We start from the raw sequence: 17425 nt of genomic DNA on the forward strand, positions 1-17425 counted from the left end.
ACTGGACACAGCGCCAGCTGCCCGGTCCCTATCCAGACCACACACTCACTGCCAGAACCTCACACTGTCCCCCCAAACACACCTCCCCCCGAGAACCAAAGGGGAATACATTTACCACAGGAGCTACAGGACTGAGGGACAGCGGGACTGAGGGTCAGCGGGACTGAGGGTCAGCGGGACTGAGGGACAGCAGGACTGAGGGACAGCGGGACTGAGGGACAGCGGGACTGAGAGACAGCGGGACTGAGGGACAGTGGAACTGAGGGACAGCGGGACTGAGGGACAGCGGGACTGAGGGTCAGTGTGACTGAGGGTCAGTGTGACTGAGGACAGCGGGACTGAGGGTCAGCGGGACTGAGGGTCAGCGGGACTGAGGGACAGTGGAACTGAGGGACAGCGGGACTGAGGGACAGTGGGACTGAGGACAGCGGGACTGAGGGTCAGTGTGACTGAGGGTCAGTGGGACTGAGGGTCAGTGTGACTGAGGGTCAGTGGGACTGAGGGACAGTGGAACTGAGGGACAGCAGGACTGAGGGACAGTGTGACTGAGGGTCAGTGGGACTGAGGGACAATGTGACTGAGCGACAGTGTGACTGAGGGTCAGTGTGACTGAGGGTCAGCGGGACTGAGGGACAGCGGGACTGAGGGTCAGCGGGACTGAGGGACAGCGGGACTGAGGGACCGGGGACTGAGGGTCAGTGGGACTGAGGGACAGCGGGACTGAGGGACACTGGGACTGAGGGTCAGTGGGACTGAGGGACAGTGGGACTGAGGGACAGCGGGACTGAGGACAGCGGGACTGAGGGATAGTGGGACTGAGGGACAGCGGGACTGAGGGACAGCGGGACTGAGGGTCAGTGTGACTGAGGGTCAGTGGGACTGAGGGTCAGTGGGACTGAGGGTGAGGGAGGTGGAGTGGGAGCGTATCAGAGTGGGTGAGGATGAGGGGAGGAGGGGTGTCAGAGTGAGTGAGGGTGAGGGGAGGAGGGGTATCCGAGTGAGTGAGGTGAGGGGAGGAGGGGTATTGGAGTGAGTGAGGATGAGGGAGGAGGGGTATCCGAGTGAGTGAGGGTGAGGGGAGGAGGGTATCCGAGTGAGTGAGGGTGAGGGGAGGAGGGGTGTCAGAGTGAGTGATTGAGGGTGAGGGGAGGAGGAGTGTCAGAGTGAGGTGAGGGTGAGGGGAGGAGGGGTGTCAGAGTGAGTGAGGGTGAGGGGAAGGGAGGAGGGGTGACAGAGTGAGTGAGGGTGAGGGGAGGAGGGGTATCGGAGTGAGTGAGGGTGAGGGGAGGAGGGGTATCCGAGTGAGGGTGAGGGGAGGAGGGGTGTCAGAGTGGGTGAGGGTGAGGGGAGGGGAGGAGGGGTGTCAGAGTGAGTGAGGGTGAGGGGAGGAGGGGTGTCAGAGTGAGTGAGGGAGAGGGGAGGGGAGGGGTGGTATCCGAGTGAGTGAGGGGAGTGGAGGAGGGGTGTCAGAGTGGGTGAGGGGAGGAGGGGTGACAGAGTGAGTGAGGGTGAGGGGAGGAGGGGTATCCGAGTGAGTGAGGGTGAGGGGAGGGGAGGAGGGGTGTCAGAGTGAGTGAGGGGAGGAGGGGTGTCAGAGTGAGTGAGGGTGAGGGGAGGAGGGGTATCCGAGTGAGTGAGGGTGAGGGGAGGGGAGGAGGGGTGTCAGAGTGGGGGAGGGGAGGAGGGGTGTCAGAGTGAGTGAGAGTGAGGGGAGGGGAGGAGGGGCATCAGAGTGAGTGAGGGTGAGGGGAGGGGTGTCGGTATTTATTGCGAAGGGACTGGGGTGTAGAGTAGAGAAGTGTTGTGATTGTATTGGGTGTTGATGAGAATTGGAGGGTATCGGGAGTATTGTGTCAGTTTAGGTCTCTATATTTGAGGAAGGGTGCGGTGGCCTTGGAGGCAGTTCAGAGGCGATTCACCAGATTGATTCTGGGGATGAAGGGGTTGATGTACGAGGAGAGATTAAACAGTTTGGGTTTGTAATCGCTGGAGTTCAGGAGGATGAGTGTGGATCTGATCGAGGGATATAAAATTTTAAAAGGGATTGATCGAGTAAATCTGGAAAAATGTTTCCCTTTATGGGGCAATCTGGAACAAGAGGTACAGGTATAGTTTGAGAGGCGGTAGATTTAACACTGAGATGAGGAGGAACTGCTTCTCTCAGAGGGTGGTGGAACTCACTGCCCCACAGCGCGGTGGAATCATTAGATGTTTTCAAGAAGGAGATAGATGTATTTCTGATATAAAAATGGGTTAAGGGGATATGGGGAGCAGGTGTGGATTTGGCCATGATCTGGTTGAATGGTGGTGCAGGCTCGAAGGGCTGAATTTCCTGATTTCTGCTGGTAATTCCTCTGTTCCTGGAGATGATAAATGGGGGAGAAGAGAAATGAGAAAATGTGATGTAGTATGAACTGTCCACCAGCTGATGGCGATATTGTTCAACTTTTGTTATCAGGAGAGGCTGGATAGACTGGGACTTTTTTCTCTGGAGCGTCGGAGGCTGAGGGATGATCTTATAGAAGTCTATAAAATAATGAGGGGCCTAGATGTGACGGTGGGAAAGTCTGTGTAGAACCAGTAGAAATGGCAGAGGTACTCAATGAATACTTTGCTTCAGTATTCACAGTGGAAAAGGATCTTGGTAGTTGCAGTGCAGACTTGCAGTGGACTGAGAAGATTGAGCATGTGGACATGAGGAAAGAGGATGTGTTGGAGCTGTTGAAAAGCATCAAGTTAGATAAATCGCCGGGACCGGATAGGATGTACCCCAGGTTACTGTGGGAGGCGAGGGAAGAGATTGCTGAGCCTCTGGCGATGATCTCTGCATCATCAATGGAGACGGGAGAGGTTCCGGAGGATTGGAGGATTGCGGATGTGGTTCTGTTATTCAAGAAAGGGAGAAGAGATAGCCCAGGAAATTATAGACCAGTGAGTCTAACCTCAGTGGTTGGTAAGTTGATGGAGAAGATCCTGAGAGGCAGGATTTATGGACATCTGGAGAGGAATAGTATGATCAGAAATAGCCAGCACGGCTTTGTCCAAGGCAGATCATGCCTTACAAGCCTAATTGAATTTTTTGAAGCTGTAACTAGACACATAGATGAGGGAAGAGCGGTAGATGTGGTTTATATGGATTTCAGCAAGGCGTTTGATAAGGTGCCCCATGCAAGGCTTATTGAGAAAGTGAAGGGGCATGGGATACAAGGGGACATTGCTTTGTGGATTCAGAACTGGCTTGCCCACAGAAGGCAAAGAGTGGTTGTAGATGGGTCTTTTTCAGCATGGAGGTCGGTCACCAGTGGAGTGCCCCAGGGATCTGTTCTGGGACCCTTGCTCTTTGTGATTTTTATAAATGACCTGGATGAGGAAGTGGAAGGATGGGTTGGCAAGTTTGCTGATGACACAAAGGTTGCAGGTGTTGTGGATAGTGTAGAGGGATGTCAGCAGATGCAACGAGACATAGATAAGATGCAAGACTGGACGGAGAAGTGGCAGATGGACTTCAACCCAGATAAGTGTGTGGTGGTTCATTTTGGCAGGTCGAATAGAATGAAAGAATATAATATTAAGGGTAATATGCTTGGCAGTGTGGAAGAACAGAGGGATCTTGGGGTCCGGGTTCATAGAACGCTCAAAGTGGCGTCGCAGGTAGACGCTGTGGTTAAGAAGGCGTATGGAATAAATTCATCAATAGAGGAATTGAGTTTAGAAATCGGGAGATAATGCTGCAGCTGTATAGGACCCTGGTCAGACCCCACCTGGAGTACTGTGCCCAGTTCTGGTCGCCTCATTACAGAAAGGATGTGGAAGCCATAGAACTGGTGCAGAGGAGATTTACAAGGATGTTGCCTGGATTAGGTGGCATGCCTTGTGAGGATAGGTTGAGAGAGCTAGGTCTTTTCTCCTTGGAGAGGCGAAGGATGAGAGGTGACCTGATAGAGGTGTATAAGATGTTGAGAGGTATAGATAGAGTGGATTCTCAGGGGCTTTTACCCAGGGCTGAAATGGTTGCCACAAGAGGTCACAGGTTTAGGGTGCTGGGGAGTAGGTACATAGGAGATGTTAGGGGTAAGTTTTTCACTCAGAGGGTGGTGGGTGCATGGAATCGGCTGCTGGTAGTGGTGGTGGAGGCGGATTCGATAGGGTCTTTAAAGAGACTTTTGGATAAGTTCATGGAAGTTAGTCAGATAGAGGGTTATAGATGAGCCTAGTAGGTAGGGACATGTTCAGCGCAACTTGTGGGCCGAAGGGCCTGTTTGTGCTGTAGCTTTTCTATGTTCTATGTTCTATAGACAAGGTAGATAGTCAACATCTTTTCCCAAAGGTCGGGGAGTCTAAAACTAGAGGGCGTAGGTTTAAGGTGAGAGGGGAGAGATACAAAAGTGTCCAGAGGGGCAATTTTTTCACACACAGGGTGGTGAGTGTCTGGAACGAGCTGCCAGAGGTAGTAGTAGAGGCGGGTACAATTTTGTCTTTTAAAAAGCGTTCAGACAGTTACATGGGTAAGATGGGTATAGAGGGATATGGGCCAAATGTGGGTAATTGGGACTAGCTTAGGGGTTCAAAAATGGGCGGCATGGACAAGTTGGGCCGAAGGGCCTGTTTCCATGCTGTAAACCCCTGACTATAACTCAATGTTCTGAAGCACCGGCAGGGAAGGCAGGTCTGGCAGCATCTGTAAGGAGACAAGGCAGAGTGAACACTCCGAGACCTTTTGGCCCTTTGTTAGAATCGAAGAGAGCAAGTGTTAGATATTAAAGTGTAGCTGAGAGAGATTGCAACTAAATGTAGCAACTCTTCCACACCAGGTCACATGTCCTCTTAAAGTTGCTACATTCTGTCGCAATCTTTCACCAAAACACTTTAATATCCAACACATTCTCTTCAGTTCTGACAAAGAACCGAAACGTTAACTGTGTTTTCTCTCCTTACAGATGCTGCCAGACCTACTGAGTGTTCTCAGCATCCTCTGTTCCCGTTTCTCCTGAGAGTAAGTCTGCAGGTACAGCAGATACAGTAAAGAAGGCAAATGGTATGTTGGCCTTCATCGAGAGAGGATTTGAGTGTACGGATAGGGATATTTTGCTACGATTGTACAGGGCGTTGGTGAGGCCACACCTGGAGTATTGTGTGCAGTTTGGGTCTCCTTATCCGAGGAAGGATGTCCTTGCTATAGAGGGAGTACAGCGAAGGTTTACCAGGCTGATTCCTGGGATGGCAGGTCTGTCATATGAGGAGAGGCTTAGTCCCTTAGGATTATATTCACTGGAGTTTAGAAGAGTGAGAGGGGATCTGATAGAAACTTATAAAAGTCTAACAGGGTTAGACAGGGTAGATTCAGAAAGAATGTTCCCGATGGTGGGGGAATCCAGAACCAGGGGGTCATAATTTGAGGATAAATGGTAAACCTACAACTGGGGTGAGGAGAAATTTCTTCACCCAGAGGGTGGTGAATGTGTGGAATTCACTCCCACAGAAAGTAGTTGAGGCCAAAACATTGTGATTTCAAGAAGAAATTAGATATCGCTCTTGGGGCTAAAGGGATCAAGGGATATGGGGGAAGTGGGGAATCAGGGTATTGAATTTGATGATCAGCCATGATCAAAATGAATGGCAGAGCAGGCTCGATGGGCCAAATGGCCTACTCCTGCTTCTAGTGTCTATGTTTTTATGTTCCAGATTCCAGCATCCGCAGTATTTTGCTTATTTCAACGTTAAGAAGGCTTCAATGTTAAGACTATAGACATCGGGTGAGGTTCTTCGGCCTCCCAGCGCCGTATTTCCTGTTGGCGGGAGGTGGTATGTTGTTTGCCAGCGGTGGGATTCTCTGGTCCCGTCACTGTCAATGGGAATTCCCAGTGACGTCACCCCATGCCGGTGGGAAACCCGAGGGCGGGGGAGGTGCGCTGCCGACGGGACCGGAGAATCCCGTAGGCATGAACGGCCAGAGAATTCCGGGCAACATCTTATATGGAGAGGGTCTTTGAAATGTCCCTTTTAACAGGAGCATTATCAAACAATATTCGATACAGAGTCACACAGTGTTATATATTTAAGTGGTTGCATGATTGCTTTAAGAACCGGTCACATGATTTGATGCTGACGTCATTGGGGTGTTTCCCAGACGATTGCTTAGTTTCATTTTCTGCTCTGTACAGGCAACAGCTCCTTCAATAAATCTGTTGTTAGATTGAATCTACACGTGCAAACCACACCATTTTCTTTCTGTGTAAAACCCACAATATAGTTAGGATATTACACATATGAGCGGGAGTAGGCCATTTGGGCCCTCAAGCCTGCATCGCCATTTAACCGCATCATGACTGATCTGCCACCCCAACACCATCTTCTCTCACCATCCCCGTATCCCTTAGTGTCTTTGATACCTGGCAATCTATCGATCTCTGTCTCGAACATACTCAGTGACTGAGTCCCTCCCACAACCCATTCTGGGATACAGAATTCTGAAGATTCCCCCCACCCTCTGAGTGTAGAAATTCCTCCTTTCTCAGTCCAAAATGGCCTCCTTCTTACACAGAGACTGTGACCCCTGCTTTGAGACCCTCCCGACCCAGGGGAAACAACCTTCCTGCCTCTACCCTGTCGAGTCCTGTAAGAACTTCAATGGCATGGTGGCACAGTGGTTAGCACTGCTGCCTCACAGTGTCAGGGACCCGGGTTCAATTCTGGCCTCAGGAAACTATGTGGAGTTTGCACATTCTCCCTGTGTTTGCATGGGTTTCCTCCGGGTGCTCCGGTTTCCTCCCACAGTCCAAAGATGTGCAGGTTAGGTTGATTGGCCCTGGTAAAATTGCTCCTTAGTGTCAGGGGGATTAGCAGGATAAAAACATTGGGTTATGGGGATAGGGCCTGGGTGGGATTGTTGTTGGTGCAGACTCGATGGGCTGAATGGCCTCCTTCTGCACTGCAGGGATTGTATGATACCATGGGAGATCATCTCTCACTCTTCTAAACTCCAAGAACACAGGACCATTCTCTGTAATCTCTCCCCATGGACAATCCTGCTATCCCAGGAATTACTCTGCTGAAACCTAGTTGCATGCCCTCTATGGTCAGTATATCCTTAAACACACAAGGAGATATTAAGAGAGCTTCAAAATCTAGGTGTCCAGATCACCAACAACCTCTCCTGGTCCCCCCATGCCGACACTATAGTTAAGAAAGCCCAACAAAGCTTCTACTTTCTCAGAAGACTAAGGAAATTTGGCATGTCAGCTACGACTCTCACCAACATTTACAGATGCATCATAGAAAGCATCCTTTCTGGTTGTATCACAGCTTGGTATGGCTCCTGCTCTGCCCAAGATCGCAAGGAACTACAAAGGGTTGTGAATGTAGCCCAATCCATCACGCAAACCAGCCTCCCATTCATTGACTCTCTCTACACTTCCCACTGCCTTGGCAAAGCAGCCAGCATAATTAAGGACCCCACGCACCCTGGACATCCTCTCTTCCACCTTCTTCCTTTGGGAAAAAGATACAAAAGTCACGTACCAACTGACTCAAGAACAGCTTCTTCCCTGCTGCCATCAGAATTTTGAATGGACCTACCTTATATTAAGTTGATCTTTCCCTACACCCTAGCTGTGACTGTAACTCTACATTCTGCACTCTCTCCTTTCCTTCTCCCCGATGTAAAACATAGAAACATAGAAGATAGGAGCAGGATGAGGCCCTTCGAGCCTGCTCCGCCATTCATCACGATCATGGCTGATCATCCAACTCAACAGCCTAATCCTGCTTTCTCCCCGTAACCTTTGATCCCTTTCTCTCCAAGTGCTGTATCCAGCCGCCTCTTGAATACATTCAATGTTTTGGCATCAATTACTTCCTGTGGTAATGAATTCCACAGGCTCACCACTCTTTGGGTGAAGAAATGTCTCCTCATCTCCGTCCTAAATGGTCTACCCCGAATCCTCAGACTGTGACCCCCTGGTTCTGGACTCCCCCCACCGTCGGGAACATCCTCCCTGCATCTACCCTGTCTAGCCCTGTTAGAATTTTATAAGTCTCTATGAGATCCCCCCCTCATTCGTCTGAACTCCAGTGAAAACAATCCTAACCGAGTCAATCTCTCCTCATACTTCAGTCCCGCCATCCCCAGAATCAGCCTGGTAAACCTTCACTAAACTCCCTCGAGAGGAAGAACATCCTTCCTCAGAAAAGGAGACCAAAACTGCACACAATACTCTAGGTGTATACTCTAGGATAATTTATCCTGGATACTCTTAGGATAATTTACTCTAATTTACCCAATACTCTAGGATAATTTAATCCAGATAAATGCGAAGTGATGCATTTCGGTAGATCTAATGTTAAGGGGAGCTATACAATAAATGGCAGAACCATCAGGAGTATAGACACACAGAGGGATCTGGGTGTACAAGTCCACAGATCCTTCAAGGTGGCAGCACAAATGGAGAGGGTGGTCAAGACGGCATTTGGCATGCTTGCCTTTATTGGACGGGGCATAGAATATAAAAGTTGGCATATGATGTTGCAGCTGTATAGAACAATGGTTAGGCCACATTTGGAATACTGCGTCCAGTTCTGGTCGCCGCACTACCAGAAGGACATGGAGGCTTTGGAGAGAGTGCAGAGAAGGTTTACCAGGATGTTGCTGGTATGGAGGGTCTTAGCTATGAGAGATTGGGTAAACTGGGGTTGTTCTCCCTGGAAAGACGGAGGTTGAGGGGCGACCTAATAGAGGTGTATAAAATTATGAAGGGCATAGATAGGGTGAACAGTGGGAAGCTTTTTCCCAGGTCGGAGGTGACGAACACAAGGGGTCACAGGTTCAAGGTGAGGGGGCAATGTTCAACACAGATGTCAGGGGGACGTATTTTACACAGAGGGTGGTGGGGGCCTGGAATGCACTCCCAAGCAAGGTGATTGAGGCGGACACGCTGGGATCGTTTAAGACTTATCTAGATAGCCACATGAACAGACTGGGAATAGAGTGATACAAACGAATGGTCTAGTTGGGCACATGAGTGACACAGGCTTGGAGGGCCAAAGGGCCTGTTCCTGTGCTGTATTGTTCTTTGTTCTTTGCGTGGCCTCACCAAGGCCCTGTATAGTTGCAACAACACATCCCTGTTCCTGTACTCAAAACCTCTCGCAATGAAGACCAACGTACCATTTGCCTTCTTTACCCGCCTGCTGCACCTGCATGCTTACCTTCAGCAACTGGTGCACAAGGACACCCAGGCCCCGCTGCACACTCCCCTCCCCGCTGCACACTCCCCTCCCCGCTGCACACTCCCCTCCCCGCTGCACACTCCCCTCCCCGCTGCACACTCCCCTCCCCGCTGCACACTCCCCTCCCCGCTGCACACTCCCCTCCCTGCTGCACACTCCCCTCCCCGCTGCACACACTCCTCCCCGCTGCACACTCCCCTCCCCGCTGCACACTCCCCTCCCCGCTGCACACTCCCCTCCCCGCTGCACACTCCCCTCCCCGCTGCACACTCCCCTCCCCGCTGCACACTCCCCTCCCCGCTGCACACTCCCCTCCCCGCTGCACACTCCCCTCCCCGCTGCACACTCCCCTCCCCGCTGCACACTCCCCTCCCCGCTGCACACTCCCCTCCCCGCTGCACACTCTCCTCCCCGCTGCACACTCCCCTCCCCGCTGCACACTCCCCTCCCCGCTGCACACTCCCCTCCCCGCTGCACACTCCCCTCCCCGCTGCACACTCCCCTCCCCGCTGCACACTCCTCTCCCCGCTGCACACTCCCCTCCCCGCTGCACACTCCCCTCCCCGCTGCACACTCCCCTCTCCCAATTTACAGGCCTTCAGGTTGTAATCTATGCTTTGTCTGTATAGAGCGTAAGAAACTATACTTTTCACTGTATCCCAATACATGCGAGAATAATAAATCAAATCAGATGATTAGATGTCAAAAGTTCATTGAAAGAGGGAGGTTCAAAGAGGCATTTGAATGAGGAATGTGAGGTAGAGAGTGAACGGATTGTAGGGAGGGATTTCAGGAGTAAGGGGCCCAGGTAAAGTAAAGTAAAGTTTATTTATTAGTCAATAGTAAGGCTTACATTAATACTGCAATGAAGTTACTGTGAAAATCCCCTCGTCGCCACACTCCAGCCCCTGTTTGGGTTCACTGAGGGAGAATTTAGCATGGTCAATGCACCCTAACCAGCACGTCTTTCAGAGTGTGGGAGGAAACTGGAGCACCCGGAGGAAACCCATGCAGACACGGGGAGAATGTGCAGACTCCGCGCAGACAGTGACCCAAGCCGGGAATCGAACCCGGGTCCCTGGCGCTGTGAGGCAGCAATGTTGACCACTGTGCCACCGTGCCACCCCCTGAGGGCACGGCCACCAATGGTGGAGCCATTAAAATCCTGAATGTTCGAGATGCCAGAATTAGGGAAGTATTGCTCCAAGGGTGGTGGGACACAGGGGAGTCACAGGGATAGGGAGGAGCGAGGCTATGGAGGGCTTTGAACATGTGGGTGAAGAATTTCAACATTGAGGCATTGCCAGACTGGGTGCCAAGGTTAGCAGGCACAGGGGTGAGAGGTGAAAACACACCAAGGTTTAATTAGACTGGATCTGAGGCCCCACCCAGGAAGCGGGCACCCCAGTACCTGGCAGGAATACTTGGCGACCAAGTCGTGGCAGGTGGCTCCGTTCTGACAGGGATCGGGTTGGCATTCGTCGATCTCCCTCTCACAGTAGCTGCCCTCGAAGCCAGCCGGGCACTGGCAGTAATGGGAGTTCCCCGCATCAATACATTGCCCACCATGTTGGCATAACTGTGTGGCGTCCACCCCTGGCGGAGAGAAATGGACAGGTTCAGAGAAAGCATCCTCCACATCAGTCAGTGCGCCAATGTGCATCTTAACAGTGAACAGAGTCCTAGTAATTAAACCAGAGGGTAACTAGCAGCACTGAGCATAAGACATCGGGACAGAAATAGGCCATTCGGCCCATTAAGTCTGCTCCGCCATTCATAGAATCATAGAATCCCTACAGTACAGAAGGAGGACATTCGGCCCATCGAGTCTGCACCGACCGCAATCCCACCCAAGCCCCATTCCCATAACCCCACACATTTACCCTGCTAATCTCTCCAACACTGAGGGGTAATTTAGCACGGCCAATCAACCTAACCCGCACGCACATTCTTGGAGTGTGGGAGGAAACCGGAGCACCCGAAGGAAACCCACGCAGACACGGGGAGAACGTGCAGACTCCACAGAGACAGTGACCCGAGGCCGGAATTGAACCCAGGTCCCTGGCGCTGTGAGGTAGCAGCGCTAACCACTGTGCCACGGTGCCATCCGAAGGATCTGATTCAATGAGATCATGACTGATCTGATGTGATAATTCTCAACTCCACTTTCCCGTCTTATCCCCATAACCCTCGAGTCCCTTACTGATTAAAAATCTGTCTCTCTCAGCCTTGAAGAAAGACACAGCCTCTATAGCTCACTGCGGTAAAGAATTCCACAGATTCACCGATAGGAACATAGAAACTAGAAGCAGGAGGAGGCCATTCGGCCCTTCGAGCCTGCTCCACCATTCAGTTTGATCATGGCTGATCATCAAATTCAATATCCTGATCCCCCCTTCCCCCCCATATCCCTTGATCCCTTCAGCCCCAAGAGTTTTATCTAATTTCTTCTTGAAATCACACAACATTTGGGCAACAACTACATTCTGTGGTAGTGAATTCCACACATTCACCATCCTCTGGGTGAAGAAATTTCTCCTCACTTCAGTTCCAAAAGGTTTACCCCTTATCCTCAAACTAGGACCCCTGGTTCTGGATTCCCCCACCATCGGGAACATTCTTTCTGAATCTTCCCTGTCTAAACCTGTTAGAATTTTATAAGTTTCTATGTGATCCTCTCTCACTCTTCTAAACTCCAGTGAATATAATCCTCACCGATTTAGCCTCTCCTCATATGACAGACCTGCCATGCCAGGAATCAGCCTGGTAAACCTTCACTGTGCTCCCTCTATAGCAAGGGCAACCTTCCTCAGATAAGGACACCAAAACTGCACACAATACTCCAGGCGTGACCTCACCAACAATTGCAGCAAAACGTCCCTATTCCTATACACTCCCCTCTGAGAGAAGGAATTCCTCCACATCTCGATCATAAATGGGTGACCTGGGAACATCGCCACTTGGAAGTTCCCCTCCAAGCTACTTCCATTCAGACTTGGAAATATATCGGCTGTTGCTTCACTGGCGCTGGGTCAAAATCCTGGAGCTCCCTCTCTAACAGCACTGTGGGTGTACCTACACCTCAGGGACTGCAGTGATTCAAGAAGGGGCGTGTCACAAGTAGGCTTACATTAACACTGCAATGAAGTTACTGTGAAAATCCCCTAGTCGCCACACTCGGGCGCCTGTTCGGGTACACTAAGGGAGAATTTAGCGTGGCCAATGCACCCTAACCAGCACATCTTTTGGACTGTGGGAGGAAACACAGACACGGGGAGAACCTGCAGACTCTGCACAGACAGTGACCCAAGCCGGGAATCGAACTTGGGACCCTGGCGCTGTGAGGCAGCAGTGCTAACCATTGTGCCACCCACGGGATTAGGGATGGGCTGGTCTATCCAGCGATGCCCACACCCCATAAAAATGATTTCGTGAAGAGGTTTTTCACAAGTCCAGCAGCTTAAAAATAAAAGCTGGAGCCAGAAAGCAACTTCAAGTTTAAAGAAACGAGAAAACAGGGTGTGAAAAGCAGTGAAATCTCCCAGAACAAACCCTAAGTTAAAAAGAAATCCCCTCTATGGCAGGCAGAATAAAAGGCTGAAATTGTCATTTTAAAAGCTCTCTAAACTGAAAGGAAATATCTTCAAACACGCTCATTTTAAGTAAAGACTTAAGTTTCAGGCCTAACGCGGCACAGTACAGAACAAAAGCTGGAACACTCTGTACCTGCATGTGGTGAACCATAGATGGTTAGCACTATGGGTACTGAACCATAGATGGTTACCACTATGGGTACTGAACCATAGATGGTTAGCACTATGGGTACTTGTACATATGTTACTGTTGTCACTGTTGGGGTTAGGGTTGGGGTGTTCTACCTGTTGGTATTGTTCTGTGGTACACTCCGGTTGGCTCCGCCTACCTGTAGGAGTATAAAGGTCACTGCACTGCCGGGTGACCCTTTAGTCTGGGATTGTATTGTTAAGCAGTATGCTCCATTCTTGTTACTAATAAAAGCCTTTATTTCCTGGGTACGATCCAGCCTCCCGAGTGATTTAATCGCGCATCACTGCATTGATTCACCTGTCACAAAATGCACCGACAGGACTTCTCATTCAAAAATCTGCCCAGCAACAGGAGCTCAGAAAGAAAAACAGAGGGAAGCCAACTGTATCCCAGCAACTATAGTGAACAATATATTGCTACATTCACTCTTAAAGAGGGAAAAGCACTTATAGCGGCAACCACCAGAAATAAGCAGCTCTGGACAGGAAAATGAGAAGAGAATCCAGATACTGGGCAACTCTCAATAAAGGACCATCGTCAATAGAATACCTCAGAGTGAAGGCAAAGGTTTCAACATGTCCACTCTCACCAACTTTCACCGATAGAAAGCATCCTTTCTGGTTGTATCACAGCTTGGTATGGCTCCTGCTCTGTCCCAGACCGCAAGAAACTACAAAGGGTCGTGAATGAAGCCCAGTCCCATCACGCAAACCAGCCTCCCGTCCATTGACTCCATCTACACTTCCTGCTGCCTCGGCAAAGCAGCCTGCATAATCAAGGACCCCAAGCATCCCAGACATACTCTCTTCCACCTTCTTCCGTTGGGAAAAAAATACAAAAGTCTGAGGACACATACCAACCAACTCAAGAACAGCTTCTTCCCTGCTGCCATCAGCCTATTGACTGGACCTACTGAAATTAAGTTGATTGAGGAGTCTGGGTCTACACTTGATAGAGTTTAGAATGATGAGAGGGGATCTAATTGAAACTTATAGAATACTGAGAGGCCTGGGTGGACTGGAGGTGGAGAGGATGCTTCCACTCGTGGGAGAGGCTAGAACTCGAGGGCGTAACCTCAGAGTGAAGGGACGCTCCTTTAAAACTTCAGCCAGAGGGTGGTGAATCTGTGGAACTCATTGCCACAGAGGGCAGTGGAGGCCAGGTCATTGAGTGTCTTTAAGACAGAGATAGATAGGTTCTTGATCAATAAGGGGATCAAGGGTTACGGGGAGAAGGCAGGAGAATGGAGATGAGAATCATATCAGCTATGATTGAATGGCGGAGCAGACTCGATGGGCTGAATGGCCTAATTCTGCTCCTGTATCTTATGGTCTATGGTCTTTCTCTACACCCTAGCTATGACTGTAACACTACATTCTGCACCCTTTCCTTTCCTTCTCTATGAATGGTATGCTTTGTCTGTATAGCGTGCAAGAAACAATACTTTTCGCTGTATACCAATACATGTGACAATAATAAATCAAATCAAAATCAAAATCGAAGAGGACCCCAGAGAGGAGGCAACAGAATGCCCCAGAAAGAGGGCAACAAAAGGCCCCAAAGGGAGGCCAATGAAAGACCCCAGTGTGGGCAACAAAACACTCAAGAGTGAGGACAATGGAAGATGCAGGAGGAGAGAGTTACAGAACGGAAATAAGTCGACACTTCCTCAGAGACAGACCGAGGTATAGAAGAACTGTCGAGACTTCAGACCACCTGAATTCAAAGTCAGAGATTTGATGTGGCCGGAGCAGGGATAAGGATTAAAAAAAAATGTTTGGTGACAGGAAGTAGGAAAGTTTTTTTGAAAAGAAAGGAGGATGTGAAGATCATGCATTCTGTTGCGAAGGTAGTCGGCAGAGTAAGGGTTAACGGGAGACTGGGGAATAACGCCACCCACACGTATGATGTATGCAGTCACATGGTAAGAGATTGAGAGAACAGTTTAGAAGCAACAGCCTGTAAGTAAGCAGCGAGTCTACATGGTGGAGCACCACAAGGCATAACCATACCATCGAACTAGAACTAGTTACGGCAAAGCCGTGTTTTATTTGAAGGCAGTCTATTCTCTTACCCAACATGTTGGCCGGAATTCTCTGGCCGCTCACACTGGCAGGATTCTCCGGTCTGCCCAGCAACATGCACCTCCGCCCACGGGCTTCCTGCCGGCGTAGGGTAACGTCAGTGGGAATTTCCATTGACAGCAGCGGGATCAGAGAATCCCACCTCCAACAAACAACGCGCCACCTCTCGCCGGCGGGAAACATGGGGCTAGTGGGTCGGAGAACTCACTCGATGTCTATATTCTTAACATTGAAACATTCTTAATGTTGAAATAAGCAAAATACTGCGGGTGCAATACACTGCCTGAGAGAACGGTGGAGGAATATTCCATCACTCTTATTCCAAATCTCCAACATAGAATTGCTACAGTGCCATTCGGCCCATCGAGTCTGCACCGACAACAATCCCAATCAGGCCCTATCCCTGTAACCCCGGGATTTACCCTAGCTCGTTCCCCTGACACTAAGGGTCAATTTAGCATGGCCAATCCACCTAACACACATATCTTTGGACTGTAGGGGGAAACCGGAGCACCCGGAGGAAACCCACACAGACACAGGGAGAACGTGCAGACTCCACACGGACACTCAAGGCCAGAATTGAGCCCGGGTCCCTGGCACTGTGAGGCAGCAGTGCTCAATACTGTGCCACCCTACCATCATCAGCCAGTCCTTTCTATCTTTCAACCAACCCTCAACACCAGTCCAGTCGTCCTCTCTCTCTACCCCTAACCCTAATACAGCCCACTTCTCTCTCTCTATCTATCTTGTACCCAAACTACGACAGCCGCCCAGTGCTGGCCCTAAGTGATATGGCCCAGTTTCCTGTCTCCCATCGAGCCTTATTGATTCTGTTCATCTTCTCTCTGGCGATTATTCAGAGCCCTTTTTTAGTCTTGCTTGTCCTCCTCTACAAACATCCAGGCATTGGGCCATTTTGGAATTAAATGCAATCCTGAGGCCAATGGTTCCCTGGGTGCCTTAACCATAGAACCATAGAACCATAGAACATTGCAGCACAGAAACAGGCCTTTTGGCCCTTCTTGGCTGTGCCGAACCATTTTTCTGCCCAGTCCCACTGATCTGCACCTGGACCATATCCCTCCTCACCCCTCTCATCCATGTACCTGTCTAAGTTTTTCTTAAATGTTAAAAGTGAGCCCGCATTCACCACTTCATCTGGCAGCTCATTCCACACTCCCACCACTCTCTGTGTGAAGAAGCCCCCCCTAATATTCCCTTTAAACTTTTCCCCCCTCACCTTTAACCCATGTCCTCTCGTTTTTTTCTCCCCTAGCCTCAGTGGAAAAAGCCTGCTTGCATTCACGCTATCTATACCCATCATAATTTTATACACCTCTATCAAATCTCCCCTCATTCTTCTACGCTCCAGGGAATAAAGTCCTAACCTATTCAACCTTTCTCTGTAACTCAGTTTCTCAAGTCCCGGCAACATCCTTGTGAACCTTCCCTGCACTCTTTCAACCTTATTAACATCCTTCCTGTAATTAGGTGACCAAAGCTGCACGCAATACTCTAAATTCGGCCTCACCAATGTCTTATACAACCTCATCATAACATTCCAACTCTTATACTCAATACTTTGATTTATAAAGGCCAATGTACCAAAAGCACCCTTTACGACCCTATCTACCTGTGACGCCATTTTTAGGGAATTATGTATCTACCATGGCAACGCACAACCAATCAAAGTCTGCTTGCCAACCAATCAGCACCCCCTTCCCCAAGGGGCATAAAAATTCACATTTCCTTTGAAATTTGGTATTCTTGCCTCTTGCCCCTGATGAGTACAAGATGCAAAGTTTCGACAGCATGTGTTTTTTTTCCCAGCAACACGCCATTGTGTCGCAGCCTACAGCAGATTGAGAAGAAACAGCTGGGGGCTTAACCGCCCCAGCCCCTTACCACGTTTGTCAGCAGCGACCTCACAGGACACCTTCGGTACGTCACAGTAAAGACCTGACCAGCCCATCTTGCACTCGCAGTAGAAGGTCGTGTTCACCTGTTCACACTTGCCACCGTTCTTGCACACAGGTCTGGCACACCAGTTTATCAAAGTCTATAGGTGGAAGAAAGGAACGGTGAGAGGCGGGGTGAAAGGTGAAGGGTCATGTGGTTCAGGACAGAGACCGAAGCCAAAGCTCAATGCAGCACCAGTATTGACATTTGCATGTCACCCCACCTCTCGCCCCTGACCTCCATCTTGTCGGCCCCAAGATGGCGACATGTCTCCCAGCAACATGACTCCCTATTGGCCAATACCATTGAAGAGAAGCGATGACAGTTCGCCAGTAAGGGGAGGCGATGGTGTAGTGGTATTATCGCCAGAC

The 17425-nt window shown here is 50.1% G+C and overlaps 1 protein-coding gene across 1 annotated transcript in view; it reads right to left on the bottom strand.

Annotated features, from left to right (window-relative positions):
- Positions 1-17425, bottom strand: part of LOC144497660 (uncharacterized) — a 156309-nt gene that overhangs the window by 42913 nt on the left and 95971 nt on the right. Inside the window, 3 exon segments of the mRNA XM_078219103.1 lie at positions 4629-4678; positions 10637-10821; positions 17001-17154. Of these exon segments, the coding sequence (XP_078075229.1) occupies positions 4629-4678; positions 10637-10821; positions 17001-17154 (389 nt within the window).

The sequence above is a fragment of the Mustelus asterias genome, chromosome 8 (genome assembly GCF_964213995.1).
Source record: "Mustelus asterias chromosome 8, sMusAst1.hap1.1, whole genome shotgun sequence".
In the NCBI taxonomy this organism is placed as follows: Eukaryota; Metazoa; Chordata; class Chondrichthyes; order Carcharhiniformes; family Triakidae; genus Mustelus; species Mustelus asterias.